The following is a 23069-nucleotide window of genomic DNA, read 5'->3' on the forward strand; positions in this document are numbered from 1 at the left end:
TTGTTTCTGGTTACCATTTCCTTCCCTTTCCTTCCTGCAAGCCTTGGTGCCTGGGGTGGTACCACCTGCTTTGGAACGTTGGGTACTGCGCTGTCTCTTATGGTTTCCCTACCTGCTCCCCACCTTGGTGAAAAGTCCTTTTATTTAACTCTCCTCCAATTACCCTAATTTGTAGGTGTCAGCTGGGACCCTGGCTGTATTCCATGATTAAGTGGTCCCATTTTATTAGTAGTATTCTTAAGTCCTTTGATAATTGTCTTCCATCCTGTGAAGCTACATCACAGACCTTTTGGGGTTTTTTTTAGCTTTTGTTTCCAAGCGCCTATTACAGTGTTATAGGAAAAGCATAGTGACCGTATACATAATGCACAACAGAGCCAAGAGATACTTGAGAGACAACTGCTCCATGGAGAACAAAATGCAGTTGGAGGCCATGAAGTTCAAGTCTGGAACAGCATTCCCATGCACAATCCTCTCTGGGGAACGCAAACTCCACTGCCCTCCCCAGGTTCAAAACTTCCACTTCCCCCCTAGTGTTAGCTGGAAAACTTTTAGCCATAACCATATTTAGTCATATCTGGGGAGGGGGGTCAAAAGTCAAAAAGAAGAAAAAGAATGTATATATGCTTACGTAGCTAAGGTCACAGTTACTTCTAACACACTTGTCTGGGAAAGCCTCAGTCAGAGGGCTCAGGACGAAAAAACAAACCAAGCCAAATAAAACCTTTCCCTTCAGTTGGGTGGACACTAGCCGCTTTCATTCATCTCAATCCAAGAATCACTCTGTCAAGTCATGGCTTTATCACACTGTGGAAACCTTAGGTGGCTGCAAGGCCACTGCTGATGGGAGACTCCACGCTAATCACTGCAAGTCACAGCTGTCTTGTTTTTTTTTCTTTTTTATAAATTTATTTATTTTATTATTTATTTTTCACTGCGTTGGGTCTTCATTGCTGCGCGTGGGCTTTCTCTAGTTGCGGCGAGCGGGGGCTACTCTTCGTTGTGGTGCACGGGTTTCTCATTGCGGTGGTCTCTCCCGTTGCAGAGCACGGGCTCTAGGCTCACAGGCCCCAGCAGTTGTGGTACGCGGGCTCTAGGCGCCCGGGCTTCAGTTGTGGCACATGGGCTTCAGTAGTTGTGACACGCGAGCTCAGTAGTTATGGCTCGCAGGCTCTAGAGCGCAGGCTCAGTAGTTGTGGTGCACAGGCTTAGTTGCTCCACGGCATGTGGGATCCTCCCAGACCAGGGCTCGAACCCGTGTCCCCTGCATTGGCAAGCAGATTCTTAACCACTGCGCCACCAGGGAAGCCCTGTCTTGTTTTTTAAAGCATGTTTCCTTCATCAAGATCATATTAATTTACTGACAAAAGGAAATCTACAGACAGACAGCCCAGAGAGGAAGCAGGAGGTAAAAGTGGATTGTCCAGTTGAAAACAGGACCCTGTGCCGAGGAAAAGTTTCCCTGACGTTGGTAGCTAAGCCAAAAACTTTGGTGCAATACATTGTACCCAGACATTTTGCTCCCACCTTCTGAGAAAGCCAGAAAAGGCCAAGAAGTGCAGGGGGCCCATGAAAATAAGAAGCAAAGAAGAAAGGATGTAGAGGTTGGTTAAAAATAAAATTTATCAGATGAGAATTGAGTCCTGAGAATGTTATCTCTTCCCACAGGAGGATGGAAAAAAAAAATCTGCATGTCAAGGAGAACATAGGCCACAGGATGAATAAGCATAAAAATAGGAGGAAATGACCAAGCAAACGTGCCAATCCTGCAGGAGGAGGGCTTTTCAGGAGGTGCTGACCTTCCAGGACAGGCGTCACCCTCCAGGGATACAGAAGAAACTGGCCGAGGGGCTGATTCTGGTGGAGAGAGACATTTTGTTTCCCTCTATACCTTTTTCAAACTGTTTGCTTTCCGTCCCCACCCCCATGTGCATTTGTTACCTTTTCAGAAAAATAATAGGTCTTTGGAAAACACTCTAGGGGAATTCCTACTTCTCAGCATTTTTATGGCAGGTAACCTTGTCCCAGTGAATTTTTCAAAATCCAGAGAGTTAGCAAATGCTTAAACTGGGTTGAGGATGAAAGAAGCTGGCAGCAAGCGGCCAGCCCTTGGCTGCTAGGAACCCACCCCCAACCAAACCCCCACCCCACCCTCAATAGCTTACCTTGAGATCTGCCATTAATTTGGGCTGCTCTCAAAGCTCTCTTCAAAACAGGCCTACCACACCCAGACCCCATTCCCATTTAACTGCTATTACAAATGATAAATGAAGTCCCAAATCTTCTACCTTATGACGGATCCGCCAGCATCCGTCATAAGGGATATGCCGTTTTTCCTTCAAGAAATAGGCACAAAACAAAGACAACCTATTGAATTAATTTTTAGTGACCCAATGTAAATAATGAATTTTGTTCCACAACTGATCTTAAATCTGTATGCAAAATTGTGACAATAAAACACAACTGCCATTCCCTATCTGAGATGTTTCTCTAACCTTAAAAAAAGAATCGCAGAACGGTCTTATAAAATTTCTGAAAAATCTCAGTACTTCGGAGCACGAGCAGCAACTTCTTCCAAAAAAGCTGACTTTTCTAAGTACTAAGTTTATCAAAGGTCAAACAAACAGAATTCAAGAAAGAAATCTGGGCTTCCCTGGTGGCGCAGTGGTTGAGAGTCCGCCTGCCGATGCAGGGGACACGGGTTCGTCCGTGCCCCGGTCCGGGAAGATCCCACATGCCGCGGAGCGGCTGGGCCCGTAAGCCATGGCCGCTGAGCCTGCGTGTCCAGAGCCTGTGCTCCTCAACAGGAGAGGCCACAACAGTGACGGGCCCATGTACCACAAAAACAAACAAACAAACAAACAAAAAACAAAAAAGAAAGAAATCTGGTGCTTTTTCAACACTCATAGTCTTTCGGGGTATTTAAATAAGCAAAAGAGCTGTGTGTTTAAAGAAATTAAAATGACATCCTTCTATAAGCCACCTTAAAATGATTAGATAAGAGACTGTCCAAGTGCTTTGGAGAAATAAAAATGTTTCTAAATCTCCACTCAATGTCACTTAGAGGTGATGACAAGAATTCCCTAAGATGACAGAGCCTTGCCTAGCCTCCTCTCTTGGTTTCCATGTATCAGATGGAGAATTGTCAGTAATAGAACCACACGGACATCTCAGCCTTAAGCCCAAACTGGAAGGTTAGGTGTATTTAAAAAAAAAAAAGTTTTCTTTCCTCCTCTCAGAGGGCATCAACATAGGGACATGAGGGCAGCAGCTTGGACGCTGTCCAAATGTCCCCATGCACTGTGGCCTGCTGGGAGGCCTCCAAACCGCACCCAGGAAGTCCCAATCTGTTTTTCTTCCAGATGGCCCACAATGCGTAACTCTGCTCTATGGGGAATGGCACGCTCCATACAGCTCATGCCCACGGTTAGCCGGGAGGCCAATGTTGCCCATACTTCCTCCACGATCCTGGGAGGCATGCAGCCAAGATCCCATTGCAAAGACAAGGGAGTATTCAACTATGACATTGATGTTTTCTGCTCATGTGGTTTCTACTGAATAACTGACATTCCTTTAGAATACTGGGCATGAGACCCTTGCTGATAACCCAAACCTCATGTAAAGATATCAGGCGGCAAGCATTTAAAGATTCCCCTCTTCCAACTCGACTCATTCCTGCTTTTGTCTGGCATCTCCTCTGCAGGAAGGAGACACCAAAGACAGCAAATACCGAGGAGCTGGAAGTCTTGAGTGTGCTACTCCTTCCCCATGTAACGTCTGACAAGGCATCTAATTGCTCTGAGTTCTTTTCCTCATCTGAAAAGAGGAAGAGCTGTCTCAAAGCTGCAAAGAATAAACATGTGAGGGCACATAGCACAAGCCTGGCATAGAGCTATTCTCTGAGTATGCAGAGTCATCTTACCGACTGCACTACATCGGGACACGAACCTCTGACCTTGGCCTTGCAAATGTAAAGAAGATAAGCCACAGTGAGTCCAGGATCTCAAAGGATCTAACCTATCAACAAGGAAAGACAGCAACATATTAAAAAATCACTTTTGGATGGGCGTAGAGTCGATCTGAAGCCAGACTGGGTCTTAAACATAAACCAGCATATATTAGCCAAGAGTTCAACTATAACCAACTACACCTTGCAAAGAACTATTTATTTCCATTCTGTTTTGACAATAGTCTCTAACCACCTGGCTAACCAGTACTCTTTTCATGCCATTCAAGAGTCAAGACTGAAGCTAAGTCAATTTTGTATTACTTTTATTTAAAATAACTTTACCAAGTACATTCCTTGGGCTTGTCCTCATAGTTGATCAAATATAAAAGTACCTGACATGTCCAAACCCCTATTTTATATAAACTGCTGACCCAGCATAGCATTTCCCATCACTGCTTCCTAAATCACAGGAAATTTCAAGACTGTAGGGCCAAAAGAAATTAGGATGACCCAGCCTCTAAAAAACCTGAATTATTTAAAGAAGAAAACCAAAATCATACCTGAATGGATAATTCATGATCCAGACAGCCCAGCATTTAATTGGTATTAACTACTCTACGAAAGGCCTGTTTAATGCACTTAGGTAACACTTTTTATTGCCATGAAATTGGATCTTTGGTTCAAAATTTAATCTCCTGCCAAGGACTCTGCACTATGTAGGTGACGTAACACTGAGGTAGGCTCTTAACATGTCATTGCCAGGAATATAAAAGAAATTGATCCGATTATTTGCTAAAAAGTGTTTCTTCATCAGGGCTAAATCGTCCCCTAAGTGTGCTGTCACAGAGAGGAGCAAAAAGCAGTCACTATTAGTCGTATTTTTCAGGACTCAAATTCAGCCATGAAAAACATCAGTGCATTAAAAGTTGATTTGACATATAGTTTATTAGGTCATAGGACCTTTGTCTGGAAGGAATAAGCAAAGCCTACGAGGTCTGATCTTCTGGCAAGTCAAAATATTGATTAAAATGAAAGGTACAAGACATACTATTGGAACGACATGATATTCCTTCAGAATATCATCATTATCATTCTCATGACATTAGTAATCATGAAAAAAACTTAGCTACTGGGCTTCCCTGGTAGCGCAATGGTTGAAAGTCCGCCTGCCGATGCAGGGGACGCGGGTTCATGTCCCGGTCCGGGAGGATCCCACATGCCGTGGAGTGGCTGGGCCCATGAGCCATGGCCGCTGAGCCTGCGCGTCCGGAGCCTGTGAAAACAAACTTAGCTACCATTTTAGGGAATATAAAATCCCTAATAAATAACCTTCTTTCATTCTCTCTTGCTGAAGTTTTTTGAAATTGTTCTGAAGGAGGAATGTAGTCTGTCCTATCTGAAGCTACTCTTATGTTACTCCCACGGTCCCTGGACACAGAGGGCAGAATCCCCTTGGTTCAATCTTCAGATTCATTGTGGTCAATGACCTCTTCAAACAGGCAAACAGATAGGAGAGGACACTGTGACCAAAGCTTTCTAGCTTTCTTAGCCTAAATTTACAAGTTGACAATAAGAGAAAGACGTATGTGCAAAAATTCTAGCGAGCCCTTCCTGCCCAAGATGGAGGAAATGAATCAAACCATTAAAACGCGACGACAGGGGCTTCCCTGGTGGTGCAGTGGTTGGGAGTCTGCCTGTCAATGCAGGGGACATGGGTTCGAGCCCTGGTCTGGGAAGATCCCATATGCCGCAAAGCAACTAAGCCCGTGAGCCACAACTACCGAGCCCGTGTGCCAAAACTACTGAAGCCCGGGCGCCTAGAGCCCGTGCTCCGCAACAAGAGAAGCCACTGCAGTGAGAAGCCCTCGCACTGCAACAAAGAGCAGCCCCCGCTTGCCGCCACTACAGAAAAGCCCGCGCGCAGCAACAGGGACCTAACGCAGCCAAAACAAAATAAATAAAATAATTAAAAAACAAAAAAATGCTACAGCAGGAGAGTGAGTTTATTCAACAAGTATTTACTGAGCCCTTACTATGTGCCAGGCACTATTTTAGGTGCTGGGAATACATTCCATTGATTAAAAACATAAAAAAATCCCTGTCTTCATTGTGCTTACACCCTAGAGGAAGGATACCAGACAATGAACATAATAAATAAGTAAATTACATAGTAAGTTAGGAGGTGATGAGTACTTCAGAAAAAAAACAGAGCAGTCGTGAGAATGAAGACAAGTCTTATCTGGAAATTTTCCAAACCAGACACACACGCACAAAAATATGCTTCTTTCTTGGAAAGTCTATGTATCTGTCAGTGACCAAAGAAAATATTTCTGGCCCCTTAATGTTCATGGGATTTTCAAGCAAGAAATTACAGGGATTTAAAAAATATGAAAATGGAGTTGAAAACTAAGAAAAGTAACTTGCATAAAACAGGAGCTCAATGGAGAGTTCTTGAGGCAGCGGAATCTGTGCTTACTGTAGGAGCAGAGCTTCCCACAGTTCTAGCAAATTCCATGATTCTGGCCACACTGCCAACCACAGTGGATCTGAAGAGTCAAATCTGTTGAAAAGAGGCTACTAGGGTCAGAAAATGTGGAAGAACTCAAGCAGCTTTTCAGGATTTTTTGTTTTATTTCCATTTCCTTTTTAAAATACAGTGCCCTAGTTTTTGTGATTTTCTTATTTTGTTAAAGAAGGGTGAGCTCATTAGAAAGGAAAACTGAAAAACAGGAATGCCCACATTTCCAACTCCATCTCCAATCTCAAATCATTCAAGATGCACACGTTTAATGTATATCAGAGACCCAAGTCTTTTGATGCCATTATCAGAGGTTGTTGGCTCTAAACTACCAGGAAGATGTTTTTCCCCTTTGATTTAAATTCAAATTTCACTTCAACAAAGCAACCAGAACAATTAATGAATTAGGTTCTCTAAGTCAGAAGTGAAAATAGAAAATAAATGGTGTTGTCATCTTTGATCAGAAAGTCATATTTTCAGCAAAATGGGGCAGAGGCAGCAAGTCCAGTTTGCAGGACCAGGAAAAAGGAGTGTCCACCCACAGGATACTTAGAAATTGATGACTGACAGCAGCCCTTTCTAGAGGTAATAACGTCATTAGGTTGTGATAATCCTCCAGAAACCCCAACAGCCCTGGATTAAGAACATCTGGAAATTGTTCAGATGACACAAATTTCTGTTTCCTGCTGTTAGGGCTTCAGTGATGCCTCTCTGTGGCATCTGTCACCGTCTAACTTCTTTGCAAACCTCCTCCTTTCAAATCAGGAAGTGTACATAAAGTGCAAGTAAGATTCAGTCCCTCGCCTGTGCTTCCAGGTTCTTGCTTTGATACCCAGGATTACCAAATCTGACAATTAAACCGCTGGCCAGCTAGGTCGTCTGCAGGTATTTCTGGAGTTAGCAAATGAGTTCATCTGGCAAAGAGAGTGTCTGAAGGTAGATGGAGTCTTGGCAAGAAAACACAAAGTACCGTACGCAAGACAGGGATGTGAATGATGCAAGCAATAGGGGGGTTCTCATCACCGAGTCACTAAAGAAGTGGCCTTCTTTGGATCTCAACTCTTAAAAGTGAATTCAGGAACTGTTACTAAAATGAATGAGGCCAGCGGATTTCAGATCAGGGTCAGTCCTCAGTGAGGGCAGGTTCAGTTTTCCCTGGGTTGGGAAGAGAAAAGAAAATGAAGAGGGTAAGGAACCAGATCTGATGACTTTCATGTCACAAACGTCACCCCAAAAGCCTCCAGCAAACACTTCCCATCTTACAGAACAAAGTTGAGCAGAGTGCCTCCTGACAGGGCTTAGCAAAATGTGTTTTCTTTGGGATTTGCTAGGTAGACAGTCCAAATGGATTATGGGTTAGGCAATGTTACATACATCTTTAAGATTTCTTAGATTAATTTTTCTTGATTAATATGCCCATAAGCACTGTGACTCTTCAAGAAAGAGATACAGTATGTAACATTTCCCACATTTGGGGACCAGGAATTTTACCTTCCTGCAAACTAACTTGGCTTTCAATACAATGTATTTTGGGAAACGCTGCCTTACAATACTGGTTGGAGGGGACAGGAATGACCTTACGTCATATTCAGTTTATATTACATGAGCCCAGTTTTTTTAATGAGAGTCATAGTCCCGTACCAATATAACAAATTAACCATCGTTGTTGGGATCCACTGTATTTCCTTTGCAATGTGCCAAAATCATGTAGGCAAAATTTAACGTTATGTTTGACGGACAAACATTAATGATCAAAAGTTAACTATTTCCCATCTATTATAAACTGTCACACAATCAGTGGACAGTCACAGGGGATGTCCTTTGCATTTTTTCTGATTTTTCCAGCAGAGCTAAGGCCAAATTTTCAGAATTAAGCCCACCAGGCTGTCATCATATATATATGCAGTCTTGCATATATATATGGCTGAGACTGAACAGAGTATATTAAAATATACATAAAAATCTCAAATAAAAGTCAAGGATTGACTTGATCAAAAGTCACAGAAAATTATCAAACACATACTAGTTAAATTCCTGAATTTCTTTTTGGCTTCTGCCCTTTCTTCAGCATCAAAGTACCAAACAGTCATGGCATATCTGTGAAAGATAAGTAGATATTAGAAAAGAGGTTTAAAAATACTACCAAAAAAAATACTATAAATTTCACATAACAGTCATTTGTAAAGCCAACATTTGAAATTTTTCCTATTATCAGAGGTTCATCCCAATTTTAATTTAAAATAAACTTCTCTGGTTTCAAGTCTATTTAAAGGTAATAAAACATTTAAGGAATTCCATGTATGCTCCAGGCATTATCCTGGACGATGGGAATTCAAATGGTCATGTGAATACATCAGCCTCTTTCTCAGGGAGCTCAGGCTCTAGCAGGCAGGAAAGGCAATTTGACAAATAATGTAACAGGTCAAGATGATCTACACAAAAAGGGCTAGAAGGGAGTCATTCTGCTAAAGACTGAGAGACCTAAGTTGATGGGGAGAGCACAAAGGAGTGAAGCTTTGAAGAATAACTTATCAAATGACAGGACACTTAAAACTCCTGGCTTTTTTCTTTAGTTTTGGACATTGGGGCAAAGATGCAATGGAATACTAATGGCCTCAAGCTTTCTACTGCATCCCATCTATGGGACAGACTATAATAGGAGTAATTTCATGCATGAGTTTTCAAAAAGTTTCATTTTATTATTATTATTAGTTAATGGAATTTCTATAGCACTTGATTTTTTCCAAAGGCTTCCCATCAACATGTGCTAATGTTTCCCCTGTGACCCTGGTCATAAAGGAACTGGGGAAGAACGAGGGAATTCTGCACAAATGACAGGGTCCAATTATTGTACAACATTAAACAAGCCACGAGCAGGCTTTGGTGGTAGAATCAGTTACCTGCTCACCCAGGGCACATCCCAATTTGATATTTCATATGCAACTCTATGTGGGGCTCAGATCTGTGATTTCTGGAAGGGGCCACATAAACCTTAAGCTCTTAACACCTGTGATTTTGATTTAATCAGTCTTGTTATGGCTTAGTCATTATCTTTCTACCCAACCTCTCTCCTCCCTGCGCCCAACTGCTATTCCCAATTCAGGCTGCACCCCACAGAGCTCCAATACCACCTGGTTTACAGCTTTGGCCATAAAACAAAGGCAAATGAGAGGCAGAATCTGAAATTAAGATTATATCAAGAGTTTCCAGATTAATACTAAACAATACTAAATTGTTCAGTTACTCTGAAAATCTCCCCATGCATGATCTAAAGAAAGAAGTCTGAAAAATCCAACTGTTGGGACATGATGGGTGCAGTAAGCCCAATCTAATTTTAAGCTCAGGAAAGGGTAAAAAGGAAAAGAAACCAAAACAAATTCCTCTTTCTTTTTTTCTTTTCTTTTAAATTTGTATCGGAGTATAGTTGATTTACAACGTTGTGTTACAAATTCCTCTTTCTTTTCTCGAGGTTCTTTCTCTGCTTGCAACTGGCAACTTGTAAACTCATCCAGAGCTAACCAGACAGAATTCCTGTTATGTGGCAGCCAACATTCTCTAGGGGTGGTTCAACATCAGGTTTTTTTTAAAGGGGGGTAGGGGGAAGAAAGGAGAGGAGAAAAATGCTCTGGGAAATTTGGAATCCAAGATGCTCACCTAATGGAAAACAATTTGTTAACAGTTCAAACTGATGTTAGGTTTGTGTACTAAAGAACCCCAAATTTCTCCTTTAATTTTTATTGACTTCAAACAGGTTTGCTATCAGCTTTGGGGGGTGGTTGGTCCCTCATCTGCATAGAACACAAGTTTAGAGAATTCTCTGATGGTTTGTACACGAAGCTTCTCAAGAAGAATCGTGGCCCTGGCTGTTACCTGGTTGCATAGGAAGGCTGGACTTCATGTGGGTTCCTGCGGTCTGACCAGAAGAACAAGAGTCTGTCAAAAATGGGCTCCACATCCGCTATGAACGACTTCCCTTCTGGAAATATCCGCAGGACCCCACCATGTAGCTGAGGGCCACAAAGAAGGTAGATTATTTCCTCACACATAGTTCATTATCAATGATATTTCAGCCTCATCTAGAAACAAAGCCATCTTCCAACCACCACTCCAAGCGTATATTACTCCCACAGTTTTACTTCAGCCTCCTCCTTTGTATTAAGTGTTATTTCAGATTTGGCTAGACACATCTCCTTATTCACCCCCCACCAAGTGAAGCCTTCCCACCCTCACAATCACGGAGTCCATGGATACACCGTGGAGTACTACTGGGGCAAATCATACAGAATTGCCAATATTCGACTGTTTCGGACCTATAACCCCCTCCCGCCCCTCCCCCCGGCAATTTCATATAGTTCAGTCTAATATTAACAGCTCCCTAGGATAGGGACCACACATAAGCTCCCCTTCAATTAGAATTTACAGCTTTCTTTTGAGCTCCCCATCTCCTATCTGATTTCATCAGTTGGAAGTTACATGCTCTTTTCTCTGAACTCTCAGACGACCTTATCTTTCATGACATATATCACTCTCTTCCTTGAATTACTTTTTTTTACATGTACACCTAAGCTGTCCTACTAGAATAACCATGTCAAGGTAGAATTCAGACCTCACACGTCGACGTTTCCTCACAGCACAATGCCCGGCACTAGCAGGCACTCAAATATGTTTTGAATGATTTCATACTTTGTGATTTATCATCACTGATCTGACAACTTTACCCTCTTGCCGATAACACTACCTTTCAAGATTTTAAAGGACAACTAAGGGATATATTTCAGTCACATTACCAATAGGGAGATGACAAAAACCTTGTCACTAATTCACTGGTTTCCCAGGTTTAGTTTTTCTGACCCCAGATAAAATATCCTTGCTTTATGACAGCAAGTATCTGGCCTAATGAATAGCGAAAGGAGATACAGAAGGTTCAAAAGCCAAATAAGCCTGAAAAGTTCTCCAACTTCTCAGACTCCTAAATCATCCCTAGCTTTCAGAAAGCATACAAATTCCAGACAAATGTTTGTCAGTGTGGAACCAGACTTCATATCTCTATCTATATATATGTTCAAAAATATAAAAATAAGCCATAAAACCTTTGGCATTCACAAACCATAGTAAACCATGGCAAGAGGCCACCAGGGAGACATTTTACTCCAAGAGGGAGGACTGTGTGGGAAACCTCACTTGGGGATAGTTTAATATCCTACAGTTCTATTTTTGTGAAATTCTCTCAGTGTTGCTCCTGGCAGGGAAAAGTATATATCTTATTCCACATTGAGAATCGAGAATCCTATCAGCTCTGGATTAGACTAAAGAAATTGATCCCCATTCCTAAAATTATAAATTATTTTCTCTTCATCAACCATCAAATTATAACCTATAACCTAATAATGGCCCTACCCACCTACCCCCATCAAATTAACTTCATATCTATTATTTTCATCTCATCAACTTTAGTACTAACACCGTAAGAGGAAAAAAGAAAAAATATGAAATAGAAAGGATTCATCAGTGGGGATTATGAACTGCAAACTTTCCTCTAAGTCATCTGAATTCTTTTCCTATAGTTCCTAACCCCTCACTCTACTCCCATGAATCCAAGTACCTTGGCATCCCAGTTCTTGTTCAGATAGTAGATGCAGGTGATGCAGCGGCCATCACCGCTGGGGTTGTCCACATGTCGAACATAACCTGTTCCATTTCCTGGGTAGCAAGCCACCATCGCCTATGGAGAAATCCCAAGGAAGCTGGTTAACAAAGCTGAACCAATCTTCTGCCACCAGTGAACAGCTGAGTAACACAGTCTCCTTGGGTGCCACATGACATAGGTGACTGTTGGCTTCTTAACTTCACGTACAGTACATGAATTTGGACTCTTCGGCATATATGATTAACGGCCAAGTTATACCTTATGGCTCAGCCCAGTGGAAAGTAGTTCAACAATATTCCCACAACTCTAGAACATTTTGAACAGTATCTATGGTTGTCGTTAGGATGCCCCGCCTTTCTTCAATCTTTCTTTTTGAAAAAGCAGGTTCTGGGTTCCCACCCTAGAGCCACAAAATCATAATCACTAGGTTTGGAGTTTAGAGATTATGCATTATTGACAAGTGCCCCTGAATCACCGAATCGCCCACTGTCTTAATCAATGGCTAAAGATACCTGCATTTACAAAGAGACAGGAACCAATGACGAAGGAGAAAAAGGTTAGGCTTGCTCAATAAAATGCTTAGGACAGAAAGAAGAGGGGAGGGTCAATGGAAGCTGTGTCCCGACTTGTCAGCACAGATGACAGTCAGATCCAGTTCACAGAAAAAGCCACAGACACATCTTAATGCATTTTTCAATGCTTGTCTTCTTCCTACTGACAATTATCAAATTAAATGATAACCTGAAATTCTCTTCCTTTTGCCCAAGCGCTACCTGTATCAGTCAGGTGGAGAAATAAAGCAGGAAGCCAAACTAAAAATCCTACTAAAGATTACTATTAGGGAATTACTACGAAGAGAGTAACAAATCTCTAATTGTTCCCAGGAAAATTTATAGCATAGAGTAGAAAAAATTAGACAAAGTGTAAAAAGCCAGTTCTTTTCACAGGACACTGCCTTATTTCTAAAATATCTTTGTAGGGATGAGATACATGCAGGGAAGATATTGGTAACGTAAGATGAGAAAAAGGATATTTTTTCTGTTTTGTTTGCTGACGTATTCTTCGTGTCTAGAACAGTTCCTGATGCACAGAAGGTATCTGATTAAATTTGATTTTTTTCTTGGAGGGGAGGGGGGTACCGCGGGGCTTGTGGATCTTAATTCCCCAACCAGGGATTGAACCCAGGCCCTCAGCAGCGACAGCACGGAGTCCTAACCACTGGACCGCCAGGGAATTCCCTTTTTGTGTTTTGTTTTGTTTTAAAATTCGATAAATAAATGAATGAATAGCAAACAGCTCTTTCCTCTAAACAGTAAGTTTACTTTCTGCCTAGATCAATAGAGATTTTTGTCATTTTAAAGCATATCTTCAAACATACATGTAGCGATCCACTTCACATTTTCCTTCATAAATGGCAAGACTGCTTCATTGGTAAAATAACCAGTCAGGTAGAGCCCAAACTAATAACACTAGTGGTTCAATGAATCAGCTTCAAAACCATGGGTGTCAAGTCACTCCCAGTGGTAACACGAAGACATGAACTAGGCATGTACTTGAAAGGCTTCTTGCATACTAGAACAAAAATAAGGCTGAGGGCTTCCCTGGTGGCGCAGTGGTTGAGAGTCCGCCTGCCGATGCAGGGGACACGGGTTCGTGCCCTGGTCTGGGAAGATTCCACATGCCGTGGAGCGGCTGGGTCCGTGAGCCATGGCCGCTGAGCCGGCGCATCTAGAGCCTATGCTCCGCAGCGGGAGAGGCCACAACAGTGAGAGGCCCGCGTAACTCAAAAAAAAAAGGCTGAATAGTAACTTGGCTTTATACTGATCTTAAGGCTTAAATCACCATATCTCTCAAACGTTATATCCCTATGCGGCTAGCAATCCCCATATCCTGCCTTTGAATGTCTAAAATGTCAATGCAATGTCATCTCAGAGCTGAAGTTAGGCTGTTAGCTTGAACATGTTTCAGAGGTGGAATTCTGAGGCTACTGCAATCGAGATTTAACAAATGTTGGTACCACCAAGCAAAGGACGGCTTGGGGAAAGGTGATTGGGAGCAGACAGAAATGATGAGTCTAGCTGGGGAAGAAGAGATAAATGAAGTCACCTATAATGACTAGGGAATTACCCATCCCTGGAAGCAGCTATTAGGATTATAAGAGCCACCACTGAGCCAATAATAAAAGTCACTTAAGCCACAAACAATTATAGGCTGAATTCCCTACCAACTCAGCCTCTCCCCACTGTGAAGCTCTGAAAAGAAGAAAAAGTACTCCATCAATGCTACATAATCAGGCAGAAACAGAGACACAGATGTAGAGAACAAACGTATGGGCACCAAGGGGGGAAAGTGGTGGCGGGGGAGGTGGTGGTGGTGGGATGAATTGGGAGATTGAGATTGACATGTATACACTAAAATGCATAAGATAGATAACTAATAAGAACCTGCTGTATAAAAAATAAATAAAATACAATTCAAAAAAATGCTACATAATCTTATATTCTTATACAGCTCTACTCGAAGGAAAAGGTCAGTGGTCTGGATGTCTGCCATCTAATTTACTCTGTAACTAATCATGTGATCCCAGGCTTGGTTTCTTTCCTGTAAAAAATGGCTTGGGTTACCCAGCCTCTGATGGTCCAAGAAGATCTCAGATTCTATCGAAGCATCAACCCCAGAAGCAGCAACAGAGTTCTTCACGGCATTAGGAAGTGCTTAACTGCCTCAGGACTCAGCTTAGATTAAATACTGATAAAAAGAGATACAAACTCACAAAAGTACATCCTTTTGTATGTACTGCTGCGTCTATAAAACCCATGCATAGAGAAGGAGCTAGCACTTTCCAGGGGACTCATCAATAGGACAAAACTCCTAAGTGTCAGCAAAGTATCTGATTGCTTAAGGGAGAGATATATAGAGAATTTTTCTGGCCAGAGTCAATCTTCACCTTCTCTCCTGGTTCCTGAAACCATAGCATCAAGTTCAAAACAATGCAAGCAAATCACTGTGAGCCTCAGTGGGCCTGTTGAAACTACACAGGCCAATTTTATCAGTGTTTTCTGGACAAGAGCCACAGGAGATGGGTCTTGGCTTGGGCACATTCCCAGTATCTGTTGGGTTTTGACACAGTCTAAAACCAGGAGGCTAAGGATGCGCTGAGAAGCAAGGCTCACTTCAATAACATCATGCGTTTCTGTGCCAAATCATGCACGGGGCAGAAACAAACCCCGGAAACTGATCAGTTAGGTCTACAGAGCTGCTATCCAAACCTCATCAAGCCAGGAAGGGATTTAGAGTGTACAGAGGAGGAGAACGCGCCAGGACAATGAGAACATCACCAGAGTACTTCAATGATCACGTGACAAACACGCTGCGCAATAACACTGACACCCATCAGGAGGAAGTCTCACTTATCGCCGACTTTTTATCTGCCAGAACTTGCAGACTAGATTAATATTTGAAATTTATACAAGTTTAATAACATGTTAGTGTGACCTGCAATAGCACATACAATTTAGTCCTATACTTCTATTCTTGGATGGGCAGATAAATCCACATGTCCCCTTATGTATTCACCATCCCTTCCTATGGCCCCATCGTGGACACCCCCCACCCCCTGCACCATCCCCAGAGGCTTCTCCATAGCTCTGTAGCAAAAGGAAATGAGTGGAGAGGGGTGAACCCCTCCCAGGCTCCCAAACTGGCTCTAGACCAGAGATATGTGCTCTGGATACCTAGGCGGCCACGTTCAGGCAGTAAATGTGTAAGGATTCTTTGAAAATGTACACAGACATATAGAACTTTTTTTTTTTTTTTTTTTTTTTTTTTGCGGTACGCGGGCCTCTCACTGTTGTGGCCTCTCCCGTTGTGGAGCACAGGCTCCAGACGCGCAGGCTCAACAGCCATGTCTCATGGGCCCAGCCGCTCCGCGGCATGTGGGATCTTCCCGGACCGGAGCACAAACCTGTGTCCCCTGAATCGGCAGGCGGACTCTCAACCACTGCGCCACCAGGGAAGCCCCAGACATATAGAACTTTGACAGCCAAACCCAAGTAATAAAATCTGCTCCCCAAATGCCACAGGTGGAAAAGAAAACAGTTTCTGTTAAGGGGTATTACTGAGTTGGCTTCATAAAAAGCCATATCTCATCAATCCCAAAGGTAAAGTTGAAAAAGCAAAGTCCAGGATTTCCATCCCAGTGCCTAAACAGAATGTTCTTAATTGAAACCAGTTTGATCGCATATATACACCATTTCAAAAAACTGGCATCATTGACCTCCACTGTCCATTCATGGGCGGGAAGGGGATACATCTGTCCCATCCCAGCCTCCACTCAGATTCACCACTTCTCTAAAAACAATCAACAACATAGATGTTTTATAGAAACGTATTTTACATCACTCATGACTTCAGTGTCAGTCACTAGTATGACTTGATCTTAAAAAGAGAGTGACGGGGGCTTCCCTGGTGGCGCAGTGGTTGAGAGTCCACCTGCCGATGCAGGGGACACGGATTCGTGCCCCAGTCCGGGAAGATCCCACATGCCGCGGACTGGCTGGGCCTGTGAGCCATGGCTGCTGAGCCTGTGCGTCCGGAGCCTGTGCTCCGCAATGGGAGAGGCCACAACAGTGAGAGGCCCGCGTACCGCAAAAAAAAAAAAAAAAAGAGAGTGACGTTTTACATAAAGTTTAACTCAGCAAATTAAAATAGTAATCAAGTCTTATTTTATTTACCAAATTTGCAATAAATATGAATCCATTTTTAAAAATTTGTCAAGAATAGCATAACTTCAAAGCTGCCAAGCTGAGTGACCTTTAAACTGGTATTTTGGTCCACGGCCAAATGCTAGGCCCCTCTAACTGTGAAGCAGAAATACCAGACAATCTTGGTAAGGATTTGTTTTGAATTACGAACGGTCCCTAGCAGAGCATATTTTAATAAAATGTAACCTAAGCGCAGAATAACCTGTACTTATCCTCTTCACACCTCAGTTTTCTCATCTGAAAAATGGGTTTATGAGGATTGAAGGTGATAATCCATGTAAAACAGTGCAAGGCTTGGCACACACTAAATGCTGCTTAATGTCAACTATTTTTAAAACTGATGATGTGCATGTTTTTGTCTTCCCCTCCACTGGGGCTTCAGAATGTCTCCCCTTCAGAGATCCGATCCTACCTAAGTGCTTTGTAGCTTCGAACCTGGGGCTGGCAAAGTCATATAGCCTGTGGCACTTGCAAGTAACATAAAAAATTGAAGCCAACCAGGTATAGATGTGTCAAAACTCTAGAGTGTGTACTATGCTACCTATAACTAGGGAATTTTCTAACCTTGGCAATGAGGGGCTGGTGTTACAAAATCTTCAGATTTTAGGACAGTAGCAGGGAACTGAACCGGATTTGTATGTAAACTCTCCTGTACATTTTTTATCCTGATTGTTAAATCAGGGCCACAAAAAAACATATCAGACTGGATTTTGAGATCACTGTCTGAGGCTCTCCTAAGAGATCAAGCTACTCTGTGTTACTTCCTGAGCTACAAGGAGTCACCTTCCCCATTTCTCTTTACCAGGCTCAGATGTATCCTTCATCCTTCAGTGCCATCCACATTGCACAGGCCTCTACCAAACCTCTCTCCCCTCAAGTCCTTCCCCCATGTCCGCTCTGGATATAGCAATGGGGGCCCAGGATCCCTCCTCTCTTTACCATAAAACACTAACCACATAGAGTATTAGATGTGTAAAGACTTGAAAAGAAATACACAAGGCCATGCACCTTGTTTAGCTTGGAAAAACAGCTAAGCAAATGTAATAGCTGAAGTTTTCTGGCCAGAAGTGGGTCCAATTTATATTACCTAAATCGGACAAAAATCATATGATATCACTTACATGTGGAATCTTAAAAAATGATACAAATGAACTTATTTACCCAACAGAGATAGACTCATAGACATAGAAAACAAACTTATGGTTACCAAAGGGGAAGGGGTGGGGGATAAATTAGGAGTTTAGGATTAAAATATACACACGACTATATATAAAATAGATAACCATCAAGGATGCACTGCATAGCACAGGGAACTATACTCAATATCTTGTAAGGACCTATAATGGAAAATAATCTAAAAAAGAATACGTGTGTGAGTGTGTGTGTGTGTGCGTGTGTGTGTGTATATAAGGGAATCACTTTGCTGTACACCTGAAACTAACATAATATTGTAAATCAACTATATTTCAATAAAAATTAAAAATATATATATATTTCCTAAATCACTTAAATTCCTACAATACAATATTTACAACGCATCTTTACAACAAGTTGCAACTATGCAAAGCTTTCTTCAACAGTTTCAAGAAAATGTCACTAAACAAGAGTTCACCTTGCGGCCAGTCTCTTACAAAAAAGCAAGCTCTCAGTGTGACAATGAACAGCTCATAAGCAGAAAAAGTGCTTTAGAGTCTTTATATTCATTCTCACGCATCTAGATTGGCATAAAGAAATTAGCTGGAGATAATGTAGGCACTTTAAGGAAACAAGTATGCAAACTGTCACTAGTTATCTTGGCATCTTGCTTGTGACCTGTCTTGTTAGTTAAGAGCAAGCCTAGCTAGTTCCTTCCTCCTAGTGCCCTAGTTAAAGACTGATGTAACGAAATGAGGGAGAAATGGGAAATATGCTTTTGGTGGGCAATAGCAAGAGCTGTGTCCAGCTACCACGTTCCCCTTCCCAAAGTTTCAGCATCTGACCATACAATTCAGAAGATTCAGCACATCAGACAGTCAATATCCATCAGGGAAGTAATCTTGAAAACGAACCCCAAGTTATTCACTAAAATGTCTTCTACTATTCTATTTCTATCCTGGGAACATCTGCCTTCCTCATGCGCCCTAAATCCACACGAAAAATTCCTCTCCCTGAACCCACGTACCCAGAACTCTGCTACATATAACCTCACCTCCAATTTAGAACAATAATCATTATGCTCCCATACCTGAACTTTGCTGAAATGCAGGAGCTTCAGTAATTCTGAAAATGAAAAATCAGAAGTTATTGATATAGGCAACTCTCAGTTGCTCTGGTGAAGTAGGCCTGCTGGTTCCTCCTGATCAGGCAAGAGCATCCTGCCTAGAAGGGCAGGGAATTTACCATATTCACTTGAAAACCTGTCCTCGGGGAGACCTTTTTCATCAATGCCCCTCTTTACTATGAACTTGGTCCTAATTCTGGGATCATTCAACCAACTATCAACAACTATCAAGACTCTGAAACCTTCTACTCAGTTCTCTTAGCTTCTTGAGATTCTTACATTAAAGCGCTGGGCTCCCACACCCACCCTCAGAAATATGCATAGATGCGCGCACACACACACACACACACACACAAGCATGCATAAGGTCACAAAGGATTCACGGGCTTGTAAGGTCTAACTGAACTAGATCAAGATTCTATTTCAGGGGATCCTGTACTTCGTGCATGAACCTGAGTAAATCACCCTGAACTTGAATGAATCACCCTTCCCCAGAAGCCACTGAAATTCTCAGGGGCCAGGAATTTAAGAGACTATTGTCACTCCTTTTCGAATTCTGCTTAATTCCTCTCCTTGGAGGGGATTCAAGCAGAGTCCTGCAATTAAGCACAGTAAACAGGCCCCGGAACATCGACACAGCAATACAGGCTGTTTGGGTTTGGGAAGGCGGCCCTTCCCGCAGAGGCCTGGCTCCCGGCCAGCGGGGTGACGGCTGAGTGACAGGACTACGTGCGCTGCGTGAGGGTGGCAGCCAGCCCACACCCGAGCACACAGCCCGGCAGCCCGCGGAGGGAACCGGCACGGGAAAGCCCTCCCCCATCACTACCCCAGTCACCAGAGAAATGTACTCAGTAAGGGCTTCCTTGCAATTATGAAATCCGCAAAAGTCAGCCAGGCCCTGGGTTGAGGACATTAACACAGGCATTTAACCATATCCATTCCGCTACCTTTCCTCAAATCGTTAACAACTGCCATTTCCTGAAGACCCATGAAGCCAGGGAGCACTTTAGGGTGGCAATATACACATATTCTCTCATTTAATTTCCAGGTTAAGGGGAAGGTGAGCAGCGGTCACCTGCCCTGAGTCACCCTGCCCACAAGTCTTTGGTAGAAGTCATTAACCCTGGAAGCTATCATATTGACCTAGAAGTTACCTTATTCTTATAGAAAAACAAATTCATGAGTAATCCTTAAGGCAATATGGGGGTAGGGACGTTTAACTTCCTTTGATGTTAGAAACAGACTTATCAGTAAATAAAACTTTACATGTAGCTCTCTAAAGGCTTGAGCCGAATAGAAAAAAAAGAATGTCTGTGACCACAGGATTGTCAGAGAATTAAATACGGTCGGCTTTAAATTCTCATCTGGAATGAATCCTAAAATACTTGAGGGAAGCCATGATAACTTAAATACAGTTGGTAAGACAAGATTTTATTGAGTAATATACAAAAATATATAGTTACCAATCAAAACATGTCAAGAAAAATGCCTCGAAGCAATGTTCTTACGAGAAACCAGGAAACACTTTACTTGCAATTCCCAGTCGCTCTGAGGAGTCTTAACGTGGGACAAGGTAACTATGTTGGAAAAAGAAAAAGTTAAAGAACTTTCTAGGAAACCAGATCTTATACTCACATTTGGATTTCAGCACTTGGAAAAATATATCTGCTGAATGAAAGGAATGACACACAGCAAGTCAGAACTAGAACTCATGAAACTCGGGAGGCACATTTATTTACTGAACAAACATGTGTACGTGCCTGACACTGTTCTATGTGCCTCCCAAATATTACCTCATTCAATATTCATAACAGCTCCATGAGGCAGGAACCATTATTATCTCCATTTAACAAATGAGGAAACCGAGGCACGAGGAGTTTAGGTAGCCGGCCTTTTGGAAGCCAGTTAGTCTGGCCTCAGAGAGTGAGCTCACGCTTTACCGGCGCAGCTTATCCTTTGTCTAACATTAACCGGTTCACCTCTTTTTTTGAGAGAACTAAGATCTTCAGTTCTTCTTGAAGTATTTGACTTCTTCTCACCCTTGCCTATCACCCTTGCCATAATGATAGAAAATCACAAAATGCAAAAAGAAAGAAAGAAAAAAAGAGTGTCCTTGGTATTGAGTCTGTGAACTAAAAGCTCCAGGGCAGTGAAGGGGGTAGGGGGTAGGGTGCAGGTGGGGTTGTATTTCAACAAAAGCCGAGAGCAAAGGAAACTGATTCAGTCCTGCAGCAAAACACTAGGTGTCCAAGTTGCCTTTGATTGGTTATTCCCACTGCAGGACAAACTCAAGCCAACTCTAAGCTCTGTAGCCCCATATCTGACTGGGATGCAGTTGGTCAGCAATCAGTCTTCTCCCCAGGCTGCTCTTTCCCTTACCTCGGGGTCTATGGAAGGAAGTCAGCCTCTCCAGGACCTTTCCTTTTAGCTCAGGTGAACACCAGCCAAGGTTTTCAGACTTTTTCAAAGTCAGAAAGCAAATGACCAATTAAGAAAAAACTTTAAAGGAAATACAAAGTATATTTCCCTTGGGAAGGCACCTGGTAAACTCCAAAGGAATCCCAGGGATGAGACAAATTTTCCTTACTCAGGTGCAAAGCTTATTCAGGAGACTCTTAACTCCACTACTACCACATTAATTAGAATTCACTGAGTATAGAACTTTCTAATATCAAGTGAATTAGAATACACTGGATACAGACCCACTATGGCTTACAGGAGGGGTGAGATCTAGAGGACCACTCAGACACGTGAAAAGTAAAAGGCTCTTCTGAGAGAAATGTATAAACTACTTTGGGGGACTTCCCTGGTAGCGCAGTGGTTGAGAGTCCGCCTGCCGACAAACAAAAAACAAACAAACAAACAAAAAAAACTACTTTGGGGAGCAGCAAGGGGACTAGAAATAAAGGAGTTGCCTGGCTCTGAGTCTAGGGGGCAGCGATGGTGAATATAATTGTACCTATGTCCCTTCAAGATGGGGCTCCAAGAGAAGCCCCATTTTACAAACGTGGAAACTGAGAGAGACAAAAGTTACTTACGGGACATTATAGAACTAAGCATGGTCTTCCCACTGCTAAACACTGCTTCTAAAATATCAGGAAAAAGTTGTTCACTGAAAACAGGTGCAATTATTTCCAGAGTGACCATGAATGAAATTGTCTTCCTTCAAGATAACACAACAAAGGATTCTCAGATGATTATCATGGCTTATCAAATAGAGGCTCAAACTATATTAACTGGGAAATCAAAGCCCTCCATGCAGAAGTAGGAAAAGGCAAGTGCCAGCTACTCTCCAGTCTCTACCTAGTAAAACCTCTGATTACAGTCAAGCTGGATTCGTTTTTCGGCTTTGCTTCCCCAAAGAGTCCCACACCTCAGCCATCTTACCCTAAAGGGTCAGAAACAACCGTAGGCTTCTGTGTGGTGTTCAGTTAGCACATAATAGATACTCAACACTGACACAATCATCTGCTCTTTTCCAGTTGGTTCTCACCCCAAATCACTACGATGCTTTCTTGTTCTCCCTGGTGCCTTGAGCTTGCACTCCTTGCCAGGCTGTAGGATACAGGGGAGCAATACTGCACAGATATTAACAAAGATTGTTCCCCTCCATTCAACGCAACAGGAGAGAATCAGTTCCAAATTATACTCCAATTCTGGTTCTGGAAAATTAACTTTTATTAGAAAAAATAATAGAAAAATTGTGTGCGTTGTGTGTGTGTGTGTGTGTGTGTACTTAACATGTTAATGTGTTTTGCTCAAAATTTTTCCAAATGAAACAAAAACACTTGCATTTTTTAGTTTTAGTGATGAATAAGCTCAGATCCAATCAACTGATTGAACGCCTATTTTCTCACTGATAGAGAAACTCTAGGAAGATAGAGCACCATCCCCATCTAGCCTCCTCATATTCATTTTATTCAGTAGTTCTC

At 42.4% G+C, this 23069-nt stretch overlaps 1 protein-coding gene across 1 annotated transcript in view; it reads right to left on the reverse strand.

Annotated features, from left to right (window-relative positions):
* Positions 1-5934: 5934 nt before the first annotated feature.
* Positions 5935-23069, reverse strand: part of EGLN3 (egl-9 family hypoxia inducible factor 3) — a 28970-nt gene continuing 11835 nt past the window's right edge. Inside the window, exons 2-5 of the mRNA XM_082616934.1 lie at positions 12070-12189; positions 10338-10474; positions 8491-8564; positions 5935-7622 (exon numbers count right to left, since the gene is read on the reverse strand). Coding sequence (XP_082473060.1) covers positions 7591-7622; positions 8491-8564; positions 10338-10474; positions 12070-12189 — 363 coding nt within the window. The 3' untranslated portion in view covers positions 5935-7590. The remainder of the gene's footprint in view (positions 7623-8490; positions 8565-10337; positions 10475-12069; positions 12190-23069) is intronic.

Source organism: Mesoplodon mirus (genome assembly GCF_964341445.2).
Source record: "Mesoplodon mirus genome assembly, chromosome: 4".
In the NCBI taxonomy this organism is placed as follows: Eukaryota; Metazoa; Chordata; class Mammalia; order Artiodactyla; family Ziphiidae; genus Mesoplodon; species Mesoplodon mirus.